At 41.7% G+C, this 20,420-nt stretch overlaps 1 protein-coding gene across 4 annotated transcripts in view; it reads right to left on the minus strand.

Annotated features, from left to right (window-relative positions):
- Positions 1–20,420, minus strand: part of LOC115167686 (far upstream element-binding protein 3) — a 76,205-nt gene that overhangs the window by 42,209 nt on the left and 13,576 nt on the right. For all 4 annotated transcript variants that reach the window (XM_029722332.1, XM_029722331.1, XM_029722329.1 and 1 more), the window contains 5 exons: positions 11,469–11,502; positions 9,958–10,007; positions 9,710–9,781; positions 5,263–5,320; positions 4,736–4,898 (listed from right to left, as the gene is read on the minus strand). In XM_029722332.1, the coding sequence (XP_029578192.1) occupies positions 4,736–4,898; positions 5,263–5,320; positions 9,710–9,781; positions 9,958–10,007; positions 11,469–11,502 (377 nt within the window). The remainder of the gene's footprint in view (positions 1–4,735; positions 4,899–5,262; positions 5,321–9,709; positions 9,782–9,957; positions 10,008–11,468; positions 11,503–20,420) is intronic.

Here is a 20,420-nt window from a genome sequence, read left to right on the forward strand (position 1 = left end):
TTGCCGCTCTTGAAATGCACCTGCTGTTGATAGAGTGCGCCACGGGTGGCACGCTTGCGTCCCACATAGCCCATAGAGGTTAATGCAGCTGGTGGCCACACCAGATACTGACTGTTACTTTTGACCCCCTCTTTGTTCAGGGACACACTATTCCATTTCTGTTAGTCGCATGTCTGTGGAACTTGTTCAGTTTATGTCTAAGTTCTTGAATCTTGTTATGGTCATACAAATATTTACACATGTTAAGTTTGCTGAAAATAAACGCAGTTGACAGTGATAGGACGTTTCTTTTTTGCTGAGTTTAACTGGTTTGGCGTGTGTTAAATAGTATGCTTTATTGGAGTTTAACCAATAGTTGTTGGATCTCTTCAAAAGTAAAATATATTATTCCTGCTTAAGTTCAGGAATTGTATTTTCTTCTTTACCTTGTAAATATATCTTATGGGTTCTTTATAAAAAAAAATGTTTCTTCTGTCTCCTCTGTCTACAGTAAAGATTTATTTTAAATCATTTACGTATTTCATAAATTTCAGGTTCTTGAAAATGTTCATTCTCCATATTCTGTCACTAACTGTCCATGGTGGTTGGGAAAAGTAATATCCAGGTGTCCTGTAAATTATTTGTATGTAGATATGACATTTTTCAGCATCTTTGGAGGCTCCTTAATGTGCCTTTTTAATTGCTATGTCTGTCGAACTTGACAAATGTGTGATTTAGGTCACCTGCTAAAAAAATTGTTCCTGTCTGGATTTGATCTAATATAGCTTGAATTACACTACGTTCAAAAGTTTGGGGTCACTTTTGAAAGAAACGCACATTTGTTGTGCTTTTCTTTCAAAAACAAGGAAATTTCTTAGTGACCCTGTAACGTCTGTCGTTCAAGGTAGACAAAGGCGCAGCGTGAGTTGAGTTCATCATCTTTTATTCTAAAGGTGAACCAGCAAAAAACAATAAACAACACAACGAACGAAAAGCTTCGTAGTCAAAATACATGCAACCAAACAAAGACAAGATCCCACAACTGACTGTGGGAAAAAGGGCTGCCTAAGTATGATTCCCAATCAGAGACAACAATAGACAGCTGCCTCTGACTGGAAACAATACTAGGCTTATCAAAGGAAAAACCAACATAGAATTACAATACATAGAATGCCCACCCCATGTCACACCCTGACCTAACCAAACAGAGAAAAACCGGCTCTCTCAGGTCAGTGCGTGACAGACCCCAAACTTTTGAACAGTAGTGTATATCTAAAAAACACAGATTTGCTCCTAGGGGGATATGCAATGAAATAATGTGTTTTTCACCCCATGTAAGGTACAATGCAAGATTAAAAAGCAACCTTCTTGGTCTGGGGGCTGGGATATAAGGGAAGAAAATGTGTATTTGTCACGATTTCCGCCGAAGTCGGCTCCTCTCCTTGTTCGGGCGGCGTTCGACGTCACTGGCTTTCTAGCCATCACCGCTCCATTTTACATTGATCCATTTGTTTTGTCTTGTTCCCTGCACACTTGGTTTTCATTCCCCAATCACACTGCATGTATTTATTCCTCTGTTCCCCCTCATGTCATTGTGTGGAATTGTTTGTGTTACGTGTTAATTGCTGACGCGCCAGACTGGTTTGCTTTTACCGTGTTGTTCACGAAGATGTTTATTGTTAAACATAAATTATTGTGACTGTTTTGCGCGTTTTGCACTTTTGCCTATTGGCTGGAGGTTTTGACGCAGTTCTGTCTGTCTGTTTGTTTCTCTTGCCTTAATAAAGTGTGCGCCTGTTCACAACTCTCTGCTCTCCTGCACCTGACTTCGCTACCAGTATGCACACACCTGACAGTATTATTTATCAGGATGCCTTCACCTCTGCTGTTACTATAGTAGGTAGCAGCATAGGCTTCTCCAATGTAGCTCCTCTTTAAAAAAAAATGTTTATGCAACTCTTGCAGAAAAAAACACATCTGCTGACAATTCCATGTAATAATAAGACGAGAGAGTCATAGTATGAATACATAATTATTATATACAGTCGGCCAAAAGATTTGAGAATGACACAAATATTAATTTTCACAAAGTCTGCTGCCTCAGTGTGTATGATGGCAATTTGCATATACTCCAGAATGTTATGAAGAGTGATCAGATGAATTGAAATTCATTCTCTCGTTAACACAGGTGTGAGTGTTGACGAGGACAAGGCTGGAGATCACTCTGTCATGCTGATTGAGTTCGAATAACTGACTGGAAGCTTCAAAAGGAGGGTGGTGCTTTGAATTATTGTTCTTCCTCTGTCAATCATGGTTAACTGCAAGGAAACACGTGCCGTCTTCATTGCTTTGCACAAAAAGGGCTTCGCAGGCAAGGATATTGCTGCCAGTAAGATTGCACAAAAATCAACCATTTATCAGATCATCAAGAACTTCAAGGAGAGCGGTTCAATTGTTGTGAAGAAGGCTTCAGGGCGCCCAAAAAAGTTCAGCAAGCGCCAGGACCGTCTCCTAAAGTTGATTCAGCTGCGGGATCGGGGCACCACCAGTACAGAGCTTGCTCAGGAATGGCAGCAGGCAGGTGTGAGTGCATCTGCACGCACAGTGAGGCGAAGACTTTTGGAGGATGGCCAGGTGTCAAGAAGGGCAGCAAAGAAGCCACTTCTCTCCAGGAAAAACATCAGGGACAGACTGATATTCTGCAAAAGGTACAGGGATTGGACTGCTGAGGACTGGGGTAAAGTCCTTTTCTCTCATGAATCCCCTTTCCGATTGTTTGGGGCATCTGGAAAAAAGCTTGTCCGGAGAAGACAAGGTGAGCGCTACCATCAGTCCTGTGTCATGCCAACAGTAAAGCATCCTGAGACCATTCATGTATGGTGTTGCTTCTCAGCCAAGGGAGTGGGCTCACTCACAATTTTGCCGAAGAACAACAGCCATGAATAAAGAATGGTACCAACACATCCTCCGAGAGCAACTTCTCCCAACCATCCAGGAACAGTTTAGTGATGAACAATACCTTTTCCAGCATGATGGAGCACCTTGCCAAAAGTGATAACTAAGTGGCTCGGGGAAAACAAAACATTGATATTTTGGGTCCATGGCCAGGAAACTCCCCAGACCTTTATCCCATTGAGAACTTGTGGTCAATCCTCAAGAGGCGGGTGGACAAACAAAAACCCACAACTTCTGACAAACTCCAAGCATTGATTATGCAAGAATGGGCTGCCATCAGTCAGGATGTGGCCCAGAAGTTAATTGACAGCATGCCAGGGCGGATTGCAGAGGTCTTGAAAAAGAAGGGTCAACACTGCAAATATGGACTCTTTGCATCAATTTCATGTAATTGTCAATAAAAGCCTTTGACACTTATGAAATGCTTGTAATTATACTTCAGTATTCCATAGTAACATCTGACAAAAATATCTAAAGTCACTGAAGCAGCAAACGTTGTGGAAATTAATATTTGTGTCATTCTCAAAACCTTTGGCCACGACTGTACATTATGCAAATTATATAACGTGTGACCATGTAGAAAGAACAGCCATTTAACAGAGAACACACACATTTTTTTAAAGTAAAGTACTTCTTTATACTTTGAGGCAGTCTGCCTTTTTAGGGCTTTTAAACTCCAACTCCTCTCCTAACAAATTAAAATATAGTGGCTGGTGGGGCTCTACTTGGAGAGAGTGGGTCCACAAAGAGACCGAAGGCATCACACCTAATTCAGAGAAGTGTCTGATGCCCTCCCAGCCACACCATCCCAATCCCATCTCCACTCTCACCAATAACAACCATTGAATATTAGCTATAAATGGCAAACAAGGAATAATAATGACTAGACAGCCTCTCCTAATCTACCCAGAACGCTTATTCATTTTACTGCCTCTCCAACCTAATGTGTGTTTGTGTGGATGTGTGTGTATATCTGTCGGGTTGGATAAAAGCAGAAGACATATTTCACCCTGTATGGACTAATAAAGGCTGTATCACAACCGGCCGTGAATGAGAGTCCCATAGGGCGGCGCACAATTGGCCCAGCATCGTCCGGGTTTGGCCGGTGTAGGTCGTCATTGTAAATAAGAATTTGTTCTTAACTGACTTACCTAGTTAAAAAAAGTATACATTTAAAAAATGTATTTAAAATAGTCTTATCTTATATCTGTTCTATTGTATGTGCGTGGGTGTGTTTGTGTATATGAACAGGAGTATGAGGGAAGAGTAAGGGATGGTGAATATGAATATGTCTAGGAGGGTGGGAGAGAATGGGTGTGTGGATGCATAGGCTATATGTTGTGTGGGAATGAATGAGAATGGATGAGTAAGTCGATGGATGGATAAGTGTTTCTGAGAGGAAGGGAGAACTTTAACCCCTGACCCCACACCATAACAGAGCTGCCACAACCCTCATTTACTCAAGTGTTTCCTTTATTTTGGCAGTTACTTGTAATTACTTGATGTTCAAATCACAAATGAGCTTTACAGGTGGATACAGTTGAGAAAAGACTGCAGAGACTAGAAAAAGAACATTTCCAAATGAAAATGTGTGTGCATGCTTGTCTTGAAGTATTTATGGTTGCGAAATAAGTTGTAGTGGGGTTAAAAAAGCTTTGTAGGCCTAGTACCAGTAGTGACTGCGGTTATAATGGTAGTAATAAGGCTAGTTGTAGATCATAGTGGATTAGTATAGTAGGCTAGAGGGAGTATTATAGCCCAAGAGAACTGATTACATTTTTCTTTCTCTTAGAAGGCATACCTGCAGTTGCTTGATGGTGTCCCCTCCCCTCCCGATGACTAGGCCCACTTTGCTGGCTGGGATGAGCATCTCGTGGACTGAGCTGATGTCCTCAGCCACGCTGTGGAACCCAGGGCTGTTTCGACAGCGGTCCACTATCTGCCCAAGCATTCTTTTGGCCTGCCTGGTGGAGAGCAAACAGTTGCATATCAATGATGTATAGATGATGTGATGTATTATAGTCAATACCAATTACATACTGTACTATGATTGCCTACTATGACTGCTTACAGTGTCAACATTTTATGATTGGTCCACAATGTGGTTTTTAAAACTGTATTATGTATTGTCAATTACTGTAATATTATGGAGTAACAGTTAAATAAATGTGTATCAACAGAGTTGCAGTTAATACAGCGTGTGAGAATCTATAGACCATCAATAAGGGGACATATTGTTCTTTTCAAAATGACAAAGGATTGTTGCCGATACTGCTACTGAGTTTATAGAATTTCTGTCACGTTCAACGTCTCAATATAGAAACTCACTCAATGCTCTCTGGGGTTCCATTGAGGGAGCAGGCTCTGTCCATCATACCACCACTCTCTACAATGAGAAAGAACCGCTGGCATACAGTTAAAGGAGTCAAGGTTTTGAGATAGAACCCTTTCGGTACAGAACATAAACAGTCATGATAATGCATTTTGCATCATCACCTCATTGCTGACAGCCTTGATTAGCATGTGTCCTACTGTATGTTGCTGAGATATAAAATTAAAAGCAATCTGATATTGGTTATTATCTAACATAAGGACAGGAAGTGTTGGGAAGTGTGTGTAGTCACAGACATTAGGGACATACTGTACGATGAGGCCGACAAACATCGCAGCTCTGCTTCTAGCGCCTAAGCAACTTTGCCGTATTTTGTTTTTTGGTGTGTTAATTCTTACATTATTAGCCCACAATGTTTTTTTTGTGTTATTACATACAGCCGGAAATAACTTTGGGATATCAGAGCGGCGGTAACTAACCAGCATTGCGACCACGAATATGCCTTCGCCGAATTGGATTCTTTGTTCTTACCCCCCAGGGCAATTGAACTTACCCCAGAGGCTGCTCCAAGATGCCGCCGGCGGAGAAGAGGTATTCTAGTCCGACTCAGGAGGCGTGCACACCATCCACCGCTTCCGAGTATATTACTAGCTAATGTTCAGTCTATGGACAATAAAGTAGACAAGCTCAGGGTGAGGATCTCCCTCCAGAGAGACATCAGGGACTGTAACATACACTGTTTCACAGAATCATGGCTCTCTCCCGTCTCCATCCATAAAGCCAGCTGGGTTCTCAGTACATCCCACAGACAATAATAAAGAACTCTCCTGGAAGAAGAAAGGCGGTAGTGTTTGTTTCATGATAACACACAGAAACTCAAGTCCTTTTGTTCACCCAACCTAGTATACCTCACAATCAAATGCCGACGAATTATCTCCCAAGAAAATTCTCTTCGGTTATAGTCACAGCCGTGTATATTCTCAAGGAGCTACACTGGACTGTGTGAAAACTGGAAACCACATATCCTGAGGCCGCATTTATTGTAACAAAGCAAATTTGAGGAAAACACTACCAAAGTACTATCAACACATTGACTGTGGTTCTCGATCACTGCTACTCCCCCTTCCGGGTTGCCTACAAGGCCCTCCCTTCGGCAAATCAGATCACAACCCCATTTTGCTCCTCCCTTCCTATAAGCAGAAACTCAAACAGGATGTACCTGTGCTAAGGTATATTCAACACTGGTCTGACCAATCAGAATCCATGCTTCAAGATTGTTTTGATCACACAAACTGGGATATGTTCAGGGTAGCCTCAGAATAACATTGGCGTATACACAGACACGGTGACTGAGTTCATCAGGAAGAGTATAGGCGATGTTGTTCCCACTGTGACTATTAAAACCTACCCAAACCAGAAACCGTGGATAGATGGCAGCATTCGCGCAAAACTGAAAGTGCAAACCACCTCATTTAACCATGGAAAGGTGACTGGGAATATGGTTGAATACAAACAGTGTAGTTATTCCCTCCGTAAGGCAATCACACAGGCAAAAAGTCAGTAGAAAGACAAAGTGGAGTCACAATTCAACGGCTCAGACAAGGAGACGTATGTGGCGGGGTGTCACGACTTCCACCGAAGTCGGGTCTTCTCCTTGTTCGGGCAGCGCTCGGCGTCACCGGTCTTCTAGCCATCATCGATCCACTTGTCATTTTTTATGTTTAGTCTTGTTTTTCCTCACACCTGGTTACAATTCCCTCAATCATTTGTTGTGTATTTAACCTTCTGTTCCCTCCATGTCTTTGTGTGGGATTGTTTATTGTAAATGCTTGCGCACGTGATGATTGGTGCACGACGGGTTTTTGTATCCAAATGTCTTGTTATTTTTATGCCGTGGGTTTTGCTATGAAACTGCTCCAGCAATTACCAAGTTCTGCTCTCCTGCGTCTGACTTCCCTGCCACCGATTACGCACCCCTTACACAGGGTCCACAGACAATAACGGATTACAAAGTGAAAACCATCCATGTCACGGACACCGACGTCTTGCTCCCGGACAAGCTAAACACCTTTTTTGCCCACTCTGAGGATAACACAGTGCCACCGACGCGGCCCGCTACCTAGGACTGTGGGCTCTCGTTCTCTGTGCACAACGTGAGTAAGATATTTAACCTCTTATGGCTAGGGGGCAGTATTTTCACGGCTGGATAAAAAACGTACCCAATTTAATCTGATTATTAGTCCTGCCCAGAAACTAGAATATGCATATAATTATTAGCTTTGGATAGAAAACACTCCAAAGTTTCTAAAACTGTTTGAATGGTGTCTGTGAGTATAACAGAACTCATTTGGCAGGTCAAAACATGAGAAGATTCTGTTCAGGAAGTACCCTGTCTGACCATTTCTTCCCTTTGTTGATTCTCTCTATCTATTACAAGGGATCTCTGCTGTTACGTGACACTTCCCACGTCTCCAATGGGCTCTCAGAGCCCGGGAAAAACCTGAATGACGTAATTCAAAGCCCTGGCTGAAACACACGAGTGCTTTTGCTAAGTGGTCTATCAGCAGACAAAAGGCTTAGGCGCGTGACCTGCCCGCCCCCGCCTTTCTGTTTTGCCCTCTGTTTACAGACACGCAGATTCCCGGTCGGAATATTATCGCTTTTCTACGAGATAAATTGCATAAAAATTGATTTTAAACAGCGGTTGACATGTTTCGAAGTACGGTAATGGAATATTTAGACATTTTTTGTCACGTTATGCACCATGCGCACGACCGTGATTTACCATTCGGATAGTGTCTAGAACTCACGAACAAAACGTCGCTGATGGAACATAACGATGGATTATTTGGGACCAAACCTACATTTGTTATTGAAGTAGAAGCCCTGGGAGTGCATTCTGACGAAGAACAGGAAAGGTAAGACCATTTTTCTTATAGGAAATATGATTTTGGTGAAGGCTAAACTGGGTGGGTGTCTAAATAGCTAGCCCGTGATGGCTGGGCTATGTACTTAGAATATTGCAAAATGTGCTTCATCCGAAAAGCTATTTTAAAATCGGACATATCGAGTGCATAGAGGAGTTCTGTATCTATAATTCTTAAAATAATTGTTATGCTTTTTGTGAACGTTTATCGTGAGTAATTTAGTAAATTCACCGGAGGTTTGCGGGGGGTATGCTAGTTCTGAACGTCACATGCTTATGTAAAAAAGCTGTTTTTTTATATAAATATGAACTTGATTGAACAAAACATGCATGCATTGTATAACATAATGTCCTAGGGTTGTCATCTGATGAAGATCATCAAAGGTTAGTGCTGCATTTAGCTGTCTTCTGGGTTTTTGTGACATTATATGCTAGCTTGAAAAATGGGTGTCTGATTATTTCTGGCTGGGTACTCTGCTGACATAATCTAATGTTTTGCTTTCGCTGTAAAGCCTTTTTGAAATCGGACAGTGTGGTTAGATTAACGAGAGTCTTGTCTTTAAAATGCTGTAAAATAGTCATATGTTTGAAAAATGGAAGTTTTCGGATTTTAGAGGAATTTGTATTTCGCGCCACGCCCATCATTGGATTTGGAGCAGGTGTTCCGCTAGCGGAACATCTAGATGTAAGAGGTTTTTGACACGCAAAGACCCAAACGGCGTTCCATAGTATCTATGTCGTGAAACTAATAGCAGTGAAGCTATTACTGTGTAACTCCGGTAGGGCAACATCAGGAAAATAGCCCACTTCGTAGTGTGTACCGGTGTTCGACCAGTCAGCGAAAGCCAATATCACCCATGACAGAGAACGGTTGATTGTCAAGGGCAATGAATTCCATTATCTTGGCTTTAATGGATTTTGCCTTTGAGTTGTCTCACTGAAATTTTCTTACTCTTTCAAATGACTGCTCGACTTGTTGACTGCTTGATCCACACAGCAGACATTGTGGGCTAGGTTAACAATGCTTTGTTACACGTGAAGCCCAACATTTTACGTGGCGTCATTACGTCCTGTACCTACGTTATATAGGTATGCATGGTAGCTTTGGCATCGGTTTTTAACATTGCCGTTAAACTAAACATCGGGCCGACACCGATGTTGGCATTTTTGGCTAACATTGGCCGATTCCGATATGTTCACCAATATATCGTGCATCCCTACACTGTACATAGACAAGGAATCACTGGCCACTTTAATGTTTACATACTGCTTTACTCATTTCATATGTATATACTATATTGTATTCTATTCTACTGTATTTTAGTCAATGCCACTCCGACATTGCTCATCCTAATACTTATATATTTCTTAATTCCATTATTTTACTTTAGATTTGTGTGTATTGTTGTGAATTGTTAGATACTACTGCACTGTTGAAGCTAGGAACACAAGCATTAACATTTGCTACATGTGTATGTGACCAATAAAATTTGATTTGTATATTTAGAACTGCTTACCAGAGGCAATTTGAATCTTGCACCCGGACTCCAGCTGGATTCTCGTAATTTGTTCACCTCCTCTGCCTATGACTAAAATAAGCGGGAGAAGGAGGAGAGAAAAAAAGTGGGATGGGAGTGGAGAAAATAGTTCAGGTAATGTGTCAGTTTGACAAAATAAATACATCCTTTAACATATCTCAAAATCAAGCATCCAAGGATGAAAACATCCCAAACCACATAACGTACCTCCCATAACATGTACTTACTGAATCCAACCATTCTATCAGGCACTTTGAAGTCTTCTGTCAAAACAGCCCTAAATTACAAGAGAGTGGGGTGAAAAGAGACAAGATATATACTGAGTGTACAAAACATTAAGAACACCTGCTCTTTCCATGACATAGACTAACCAGGTGAAAGCTATGATCCCTTATTGATGTCACTTGTTAAATCCACTTCAAATCAGTGTAGATGAAGGGGAGGAGACAGGTTAAATTAAGATGTTTAAACCTTGAGATAATTGAGACATGGATTGTGAATGTGTGCCATTTAGAGGGTGAATGGGCAACAAAATATTTAAGTGCCTTTGAATGGGGTTTGGTAGTAGGTGCCAGGTGCACCAGTTTGTCAAGTACTGCAACACTGCTGGGTTTTTCACACTCAGCAGTTTCCCAGGTGTATCAAGAATGGTTCACCAGCCAAAGGACATCCACCTAACTTGACACAATTGTGGGAAGCATTGTAGTCAACATGGGTCAGCATCCCTGTGGAATGATTCTGACACCTTGTAGAGTCCATGCCCAGACGAATTGAGGCTGTTCTGAGGGCAAAGGAGGGGGGGGGTGCGCAACTCAATATTAGTAGGCTGTTCTTAATGTTTTCTACACATTAAAAAATGACCATTTAATATCTGTTTGTGGACAGTAGCAGTAGATGGATACAGTGTAGAAAGGCCAGCAGATGAGTCAATGAATGATTACGTTGCCCACCTACACTACAGGGCTATGGCTAACACTTATCTGCTGTTCCATCACTGTGATAGAACATATGAACTACAGATAATGTAAACGCTTGAGTAAATGAGGGATACCAAGTATATTTTAGAAAGCAGGTGCTTCTACAGAGGTGAGGTTCCTGAGTGAATTAAACAATTAACATCCCATAAGATGCTATGCTCCCATAAGCTGACAATGCCCCCATCCATAGGGCACGAATGGGGCATGAATGGTCACTGAATGGTTTGATGAGCATGAAAACGATATAAGCCATGGCCGTCTCAGTCACCAGATCTCAACCCAATTCACCACTTATGGGAGATTCTGTAGCGACGCCTGGGACAGCGTTTTCCACCACCATCAACAAAACACCAAATCATGGAATTTCTTGTGGAGGAATGGTGTCGCATCCCTCCAATAGATTTCCAGACACTCATAGAAGTTATGTCAAAGGGCATTGAAACTGTTCTGGCTCAAGGTAGCCCAACGCCCTATTAAGACACTTTATGTTGGTGTTTCCTTTATTTTGGCAGTTACCTACACACATAACAATTTAGACTTCGCTATATTTGCAAAGCAGAAGACGGTGAAGCTGTCCACAAATCATTATCTGGTCTAAGTACTTCAGCGCTATCCCGCTGGGGATCCAGTGTTGTGTATTTGGGTTGGATAGTGAGCTAAAATGAAGTGGAGGAGAGGGAGTAATCCCACAGATTGCTCAATCAATATGTATTTACTGTCTGTCAATACAGCGGGTAAATTGGTGCTGGCTACAGGCTTACCTTTGATGTACCATGGCTCCCAGCTGGTTACCTACTATGAGGGGAGGCGGCAAGAGCCAGACGGAAAGGGGACCAGTGCCAGATGGAGATGCAGAGGAGAGAGAAAAACATATTAGTGAAGGAAACTTTTTTTTCTTAAAAAATATTTAATACAAAATATAATAAGAAAAAATTACTGGCTGCACCCATGCCAAAGAGCCTGAAATGCGCTGCAATGGATAGCTGCCCTTTTAAGGGTTCCAATTCTACTATTTTGTGTGTTTTTTGGCGCTGATAATAAAAGGTGCAATATGCAGAAATTGCTCCGACATTTACTGGTTGCAAAAATTCGTATAGTTTGCCTAATTTCTGCTTGTGACAAAACAAGCAGTCATTGCTTAGAGAATCAACGTACCGTCTAAACAGCTGTGAAATATCTTTTCCATAACCAAAAACACTGTATTTTCAGCTGTTCAAACCTGGTGTACAAAACCAAAAGTAAAAGGCAAAAACTAAACTTAAGAACGGAAAGCATAGAAATAGCACACATAGAACAGATCTACTGCTTCTTTGACTTACTTTCAATGAAAACATTAACTCCACATACAAAACTATGTGGACACCACTTCGAATTAGTGGATTCCGCTATTTCAGCCACACCCGTTGCTGACAGGTGTATACAATCCAGCACACAGCCATGCAATCTCCATAGACAAACATTGGCAGTAGAATGGCCTTACTGAAGAGCTCAGTGACGTTCAACGTGGCACCTTCATAGGATGCCACCTGTCCAACAAGTCATTTCGTCAAATTTCTGCCCTGCTCGAGCTGCCCCTGTAAACTGTAAGAGCTGTTATTGTACAGTGGAAAGGTCTAGGAGCAACAACGTCTCACCCGCAAAGTGGTAGATCACACAAGCTCACAGAACGGGCCCAATGGGTGCTGAAGCATGGAGAGCGTAAAAATAAGTCTATCCTCGGTTGCAACACTCACTACCGAGTTCCAAACTGCCTCTGGAAGCAACGTCAGCACAAGAACTGTTCATAAGGAGTGTCATTAAATGGGTTTCCATCGCCGAGCAGCCACACACACCAGCCTAAAGTCACCATGCGCAATGTCAAGCGTCCGCTAGAGTGGTGTAAAGCTCGCCGTCATTGGACTCTGGACCAGTGGAAACGCGTTTTCTGGAGTGATGAATCACGCTTTACCATCTGGCAGTTCAACGGACGAACCTGAGTTTGGCGGATGCCAGGAGAATGCTACCTGCCCCAATTTATAGTGCCAAGTGTAAAGTTTGGTGGAGGAGGAATAATGATCTGGGGCTGTTTTTCATGGTTTGGGTTAGGCCCCTTAGTTCCAGTGAAGGAAAATCTTAATGTTACAGCATACAATGACATTCTAGACGATTCTGTGCTTCCAACTTTGTGGCAACAGTTTGGGGAAGGCCCTTTTCCGTTTCAGCATGAATATGCCCCAGTGCACAAAGCCAGGTCCATACAGAAATGGTTTGTCGTGATCAATGTGGAAGAACCTGACTGGCCTGCACAGAGCCCAGACCTCAACCTCATTGAACAACTTTGGGATGCATTGGAACGCCGACTGCGAGCCAGGCCTAATCGCTCAACATTAGTCACCGACCTCACTAATGCTCATGGCTGAATGAAAGCAAGTCCCCGCAGCAACGTTTCAACCCATATGAGTGGAGGCTGTTACAGCAGCAAAGGGGGGACCAACTCCATATCAATGTCCATGATTTTAGAATGAGATGTTTGACGAGCAGGTGTCCACATACTTTTGGTCATATAGATTATCTATAACTCACATTTCTATGCGAATTTGGACGGGTCACTCAAAAAGTTGAATATTTATCTTTTTTTGTACATAATGATTCCTATGACTGAAAAGAGCTTCTGGACACCAGAACAACGATCAATCACTAACCTCGATTTGGATGGTTTCTACTTCAACGAGTCGGCGGTGCAAGACATACTGCTCACCCCGGACCAGGCCCTAATCCCTGCAGGCACCCTGACAAAACTACATTGGCAAATAAATAATCTGCCTCTTACCCTCTGTTCTATTGGCGAACTGAAAAACTGTAATATCCTATGTTTCTCGGAGACGTGGCTGACACGGATAATATACATCTAACTGGTTTTTCAATGCATCGTCAAGACCGTATTGCAGCATCGGGTAAGGTTAGGGGGGAGAGGTGTGTCTTTGTTAAAACTTCTTAGGGCTAGGCCTCTTTTTTCTCCACTTCCTGTCTGAATGACATGCCCAAAGTAAACTGCCTATAGCTCAGGCCCTGATGCCAGGATAGGCATATAATTGGAACCATTGGAAAGAAAAAACACTTTGAAGTTTGTAGAAATGTTAAAATAATGTAGGATAATATAACACAATAGAAATGGTAGGAGAAAATCCAAAGAAAAACCAACCAGATTCTTTTTGAGAGAGAGACCATCCTATTAGAATTGAAAGAGAAAGGTCATATTGAAAATTAGCTCCCTGGATGCAATTCCTATGGCTTCCACAGGGTGTCAGCAGTCTATGATCAAGGTTTCAGGCCTGAAAATTTAAAAACAAATAAGAAATATCAGTTTTAGTAGAGGGACACAGTCTTGGAAAATCATGTTTGCGCACATGAAGACATTACGCACCTGCTAAAATCGGTTTCCTATTGAACATACTTCTTTCCAAAATGAATATTATAGTTTGATTACATTTTAGGGTATCTGAGGAGTAAATAGAAATGTACGTTGACTTGTTGAAACAAAGTTTAGGGGTAGATTTTCTGATTCCTTTCTCTGCAGGTTGAACGAGTGGATTACTCAAATCGATGGCGCCAACTAAACTGACTTTTTAAAAAAGATTTTATATAACAAAATGACAATACATGTTATAGCTGGGACCCTTTGGATGACAAATCAGAGGAAGATTTTCAAAAAGTAAGTGAATATTTAAATCGTTATTTGTGAATGTATGAAACCTGTGCCGGTGGAAAAATATTTTGATGTGGGGTGCAGTCCTCAAACAATCGCTTGGCATGTTTTCGCTGTAATAGCTACTGTAAATCAGACAGTGCGGTTAGATTAACAAGAATTTAAGCTTTCAGCTAATATAAGACACTTATATGTACATAAATGTTTAAAATCCATCATATTTATGATTATTTATTTGAATTGCGCGCCCTCCAGTTTCACCGGAAGTTGTCTCGCTAGTGGGACTCCTATCCATAAGCAGTTAAGAACAGCTGGTGCGCAATCTCTAATATTAAGGAAGTCTCAAGGTTCTGCTCACCTGAGTTAAAATACCCCATGATAAGCTACTATTTACCAAGTTTATCTATATTTTTCCTACCACCACAAACTGATGTTGGCAACCACACTCAACCAGCTGTATCAGGCCATAGTAAACAAGAAAATGCTCAACCAGTGGCTAATGATTTTAATGGAGGGAAACTAAAATCCATTTTACCTCATTTCTACCAGCATGTCACCTGCACAACTAGAGAAGACAAAAAAACTCTAGATCACCTTTACTCCACACACAGAAACACATACAAGCTCTCCCTTGCCCTCCATTTAGCAAATCTGACCATAACTATCTTATGCTAAGCTACAGGTCTGTTTCACTAACACAGACTGGAATATGTTCTGGGATTCATCCGATGGCATTGAGGAGTTTACCACATAAGTCACCGGCTTCATTAACCCTCGAGTCTATTTCTGTCTGTTTAAGCTAGAGATATCCTTTCGCATCTGCGATGTAAGGTGGCTGAGCTACAGCGGTGTGTGTCAGACCATGATGTCCCGAAAATCGGTCTTATCACGAAAACGTCTGTAGCATCAGAACAGTATGGCCTACAACCTATTATGGCCCCTCTATCGAAAGGTGAGTCTCTCACGAACAGGTATTCGTCAACTCCATATTAATGCCCATGATTTTGGAATGACATGTTAGACGAGCAGGTGTCCACATACTTTTGGTGTATATATGGAAGTAGTTTAGTGCCTAAAAAAGGAGGTTAAATATGTTCCCAAAAATGTCCTGGTCTTTTTATATAAACTTTTTCAGGAAGCTGTCTTTCAAAGATAATTCGTAAAAATCCAAATAACTTCAGATCTTCATTGTAAAGGGTTTAAACACTGTTTCCCATGCATGTTCAATGAACCATAAACAATTAATGAACATGCACCTGTGGAACGGTCGTTAAGACACAAACAGCATACAGACGGCAGGCAATTAAGGTCAGTTATGAAAACTTAGGACACTAAAGAGGCCTTTCTACTGACTCTGAAAAACACAAAAAGGAAGATGCCCAGGGTCCCTGCTCATCTGCGTGAATGTGCCTTAGGCATGCTGCAAGTAGACATGAGGACTGCAGATGTGGCCAGGGCAATAAATTGCAATATCCGTACTGTGAGACGCCTAAGACAGCGCTACAGGGAGACAGGACGGACAGCTGATCGTCCTCGCAGTGGCAGACCACATGTAACAACACCTGCACAGGATCGGTACATCTGAACATCACACCTGCGGGACAAGTACAGGATGGCAACAACAACTGCCCGAGTTACACTAGGAATGCACAATCCCTCCATCAGTGCTCACACTGTCCGCAATAGGCTGAGAAAGGCTGGACTGAGGGCTTGTAAGCCTGTTGTAAAGCAGGTCCTCACCAGACATCACCGGCAACAACGTCGCCTATGGGCACAAACCCACCGTCGCTGCAAAAAGTGCTCTTCACTGACGAGTCGTGATTTTGCCTCACCAGGGGTGATGGTCGAAGGAATGAGCACTACACCTAGGCCTGTACTCTGGAGTGGGATCGATTTGAAGGTGGAGGGTCTGTCATGGTCTGGGGCGGTGTGTCACAGCATCATCGGACTGAGCTTGTTGTCATTGCAGGCAATCTCAACGCTGGGCGTTACAGGGAAGACATCCTCCTCCCTCATGTGGTACCCTTCCTGCAGGCTCATCTTGAGATGACCCTCCAGCATAACAATGCCACCAGCCATACTGCTCGTTCTGTGCGTGATTTCCTGAAAGACAGGAATGTTAGTGTTCTGCCATGGCCAGTGAAGAGCCCGGATCTCAATCCCATTGAGCACGTCTGGGACCTGTTGGATCGGAGGGTGAGGGCTAAGGCCATTCCCCCCCAGAAATGTCCGGGAACTTGCAGGTGCCTTGGTGGAAGAGTGGAGTAACATCTCACAGCAAGAACTGGCAAATCTGGTGCAGTCCATGAGGAGATGCACTGCAGTACTTCATGCAGCTGGTGGCCACAGCAGAAACTGACTGTTACTTTTGATTTTGAGCCCAGCCTTTGTTCAGGGACACATTACATTTCTGATAGTCACATGTCTGTGGAACTTGCTCAGTTTATGTCTCAGTTGTTGAATCTTGTTATGTTCATACAAATATTTACACATGTTAAGCTTGCTGAAAAATAAACAGTTGACAGTGAGAGGACGTTTCTTTTTTTTCTGGAGTTTACATCTCTCACATACCATCTGTTTTTCCATCTGTTATTCAAAGTGTTTCTATGGGCTAATAACATTAACTTTTTAAGGTATAGGGGGCAGTATTTTCATTTTCGGATGAAAAGCGTGCCCAGAGTAATAATATTTGCATATTATTAGTGTGACACAAGAGGAAATGAAGGCCAATCTACCGGAGGAATTTAAAAGCTACCCAGACACGCAGGTCATTGTTGACTGCACCGAGCTTAGGTGTCAGAAATCGTCCTTTCTTCTGCTGTAGAGTGAGATGTTCTACAACTACAAATCCCACTGCACAATTAGGGCATTATTGGAAATAGCTCCTCATGGACCGATCACGTTTGTGTCCTCACTGTATGCAGGCTCCATCCTCATCGATGACCTTGGGTGATTCGGAGGGGGAAAGAACAACTTATAAGAACAAGGAGGTATGAGATGCAAACTTGTGCGGTTGGGGTGATGACACCGTTGTGAAATCAGTTGTTTGCTTCAGCGTTGAGAGAAAAGGTGCAAAATCCGACTACTCATCGTTTATATTGATGCTGATGAATTTATGTGATATTTGATATCGACATGCTGTTTTTATACTTTAACTTCTCTAGGGTAGGGGGCAGTATTTTGACGTCCGGATGAAAGGCGTGCCCAAATTAAACTGCCTGCTACTCAGGCTCAGAAGGTAGGATATGCATATTATTAGTAGATTTGAATAGAAAACACTCTGAAGTTTCTAAAACTGTTTGAATGATGTATGTGAGTTTAACAGAACTCATATGGCAGGCAAAAACCTGAGAAAAATCCAACCATGAAGTCGGAAATCTGAGAATTGCAGTTCTTCTTTTGAATCCCTATCGAAACTACAGTGTCTGTGGGGTCACATTGCACTTCCTAAGGCTTCCATTGGCTGTCAACAGGGCAGAAAATAGGAGCTCAGTCAATAAGTGGACTGCCTGGGACCAGTGAGTTGTTTACTGCGCGGGCACATTTGGCAAGCCGCTCCTTCTTTTTCCTCTGTAATGAATACGCTATTGTCCGGTTGGAATATTATCGACGTTTTATGTTTAAAAGACCCTAAGGATTGATTGTAAACAACGTTTGACATGTTTCTACGAACGATAATGGAACTATTTGACTTTTCATGTCTGGATTTACGCTTGTGCGTTATGCCTTTGGATAGTGATCTGAATGCACGTCCAAGGTCCAAGGTATTTGGACATAAATATGGAGTATTTCGAACAAAAATAACATTTCTTGTGGAAGTTGGAGTCCTGGGAGTGTATTCTGACGAAGATCAGCAAAGGTAAGAGAATATTTATAATACTAATTCTGAGTTTAGTTGACCCCAGAACTTGGCGGGTATCTGTATAGCTTGCTTTGATGGCTGAGCTATGAACTCATAATATTGAAAAAGGTGCTTTCTCCGTAAAGCTATTTTAAAATCTGACACAGCGGTTGCATTAAGGAGAAGTATATCTATAATTCTTTCAATAACTGTTGTAAATTTTTATCAACGTTTATGATGAGTATTTTTGTAAATTGATGTGCTCATTCAACAACGTTTTGGTGGGAATACATTTTCTAAACATCACGCGCCAATGTAAAATGGGACTTTATCGAGCAAAACATACATGTATTGTGTAACATGAAGTCCTATGAGTGCCATCTGATGAAGATCATCAAAGATTAGTAAATATTTTAGCTGTATTTTTGTTTTTTGTGATGCATGTCCTTGCTTGGAAAATGGCTGTGGTTTTCTTGTGAAGTTTATGTCCTAACATAATCTAATTTTATGCTTTCACCATAAAGCCTTTTTGAAATCGGACAATGTGGTTAGATTAACGAGAAGTTTATCTTTAAAATGGTGTAAAATAGTTGATTGTTTGAGAAAATGAAATTATGAGATTTTTGCTGTTTTGTATATCGCGCCATGCTATTTCACTGGCTGTTGAATAGTGTCCCACGTAGCCCATAGAAGTTAAAAGTATATATATTTTTTATAGCTAAAGGGGTCTTAAAATTCCGAACTAAATATCTAAATGATCCGAGATTACAACCCCCTCCCCCCACAGTGCATCGACGATGTTGTCCCCACGGTGACCGTACGTACATATCCCAACCAGAATTAGCTTTTGTTGAATAAAACAAATAATAAATAACAAATCTGTAATCACAAGCAACTAATATATTTTATATCTTTTAATTAGCAAAATATATTTCAATTGGCCAGTCATTTTGTTTTTACATAGAGTGTGACACTATTAGAAGACTATCTAGCTGATGGGAACTTTTACAGTAGGTGCCTCACAAGAAAGGTGGCTTAGGCCTAAGAGATTTATGGAGGATTTCCATTGTAGCAAACCAGCAGTCATGGATTTCAAATTTTACATTTTTTTCTCTCTCCGACAGACAATACACAGACAGTAATCCAGTCGGGTGTCATTGGCTACAGTCAGCTCCAGTAGAACCACATTTAAACAGTATTTAATCTTCCCACTCAGTATGGATCTTCCCACGATCAGCCTGGCAGGCCCCCAAAATGGACAAATAAAAAGAAGTGACTTAGAGGAGCAGCGGGATAGTGCCATCATAGCAAACAATGGCATTTGTCACTCAAATCCAACTTTCCTTAGCTTGGCTTTTTAAGACTGTACGCTTCACCATCGCCACAGGATAGGGCGTCCAGTGCAGGAGAACTGGCCAACTCTTATACCCTTTTCACACTGTCATGCAGTCCTGAACCATACTGTGCTGGCTCTGATATTTTCTTTTCACATTGTCCTGGTTACATCAACGATGGTGCATGCGTAACGAGCCCAGCGCATTAGAGCTTGGCTCAGCTCAGTAGTGTCAAAACGCTGATTGTTTGGGATCTCAAATACAAATCTCTACCCCTTTCCTATGGTCCATTCGACAACTCCCATATGTTTTCAGTCTCAATGTCCTTTGTACTAAGATTAAATTGATGAAAGTGTCTCTAAACTGTTGCCCCTTATCATCTTCGTACCTAGCTTAGATTGGGTTGTGGATGAATGGATTTGTGATGAAGAGAATAAAAAACTGTAACATTGAATAAATACCTTTGGATCCTGACAGATTAGCAGGGTCCAAAGGTAGCAAATTGCTACCTTTAGCGGCAATGTACCAAACCTGTACCAAACATTCCAAGGCTTTGGTACAGGCTTCAGCAAGCCCTACAAGGTAGGCCTCCACCACTTTGTGCAAAACGAGTAGGCCTATGAATACTTGGCAGGGCTCGACATTAATGCTGGTCCTCTTGTCTGGGACAAGTAAAAAAATTGTTGGACAAGAAGAATATAGATTGAAGATGTCTGAATGGACTAGTTAATTACATTTTTTTTTTTAAACGCAATATCAAACAATTAATCCCATCAGAATTGGATCAGAGAGGTCAACATCGAAATAATATTCAAATCTATTTTTCATGTACATAAAAAGGGTTGCACATTTT

This window comes from Salmo trutta, chromosome 29, assembly GCF_901001165.1.
Source record: "Salmo trutta chromosome 29, fSalTru1.1, whole genome shotgun sequence".
NCBI classification, from domain to species: Eukaryota; Metazoa; Chordata; class Actinopteri; order Salmoniformes; family Salmonidae; genus Salmo; species Salmo trutta.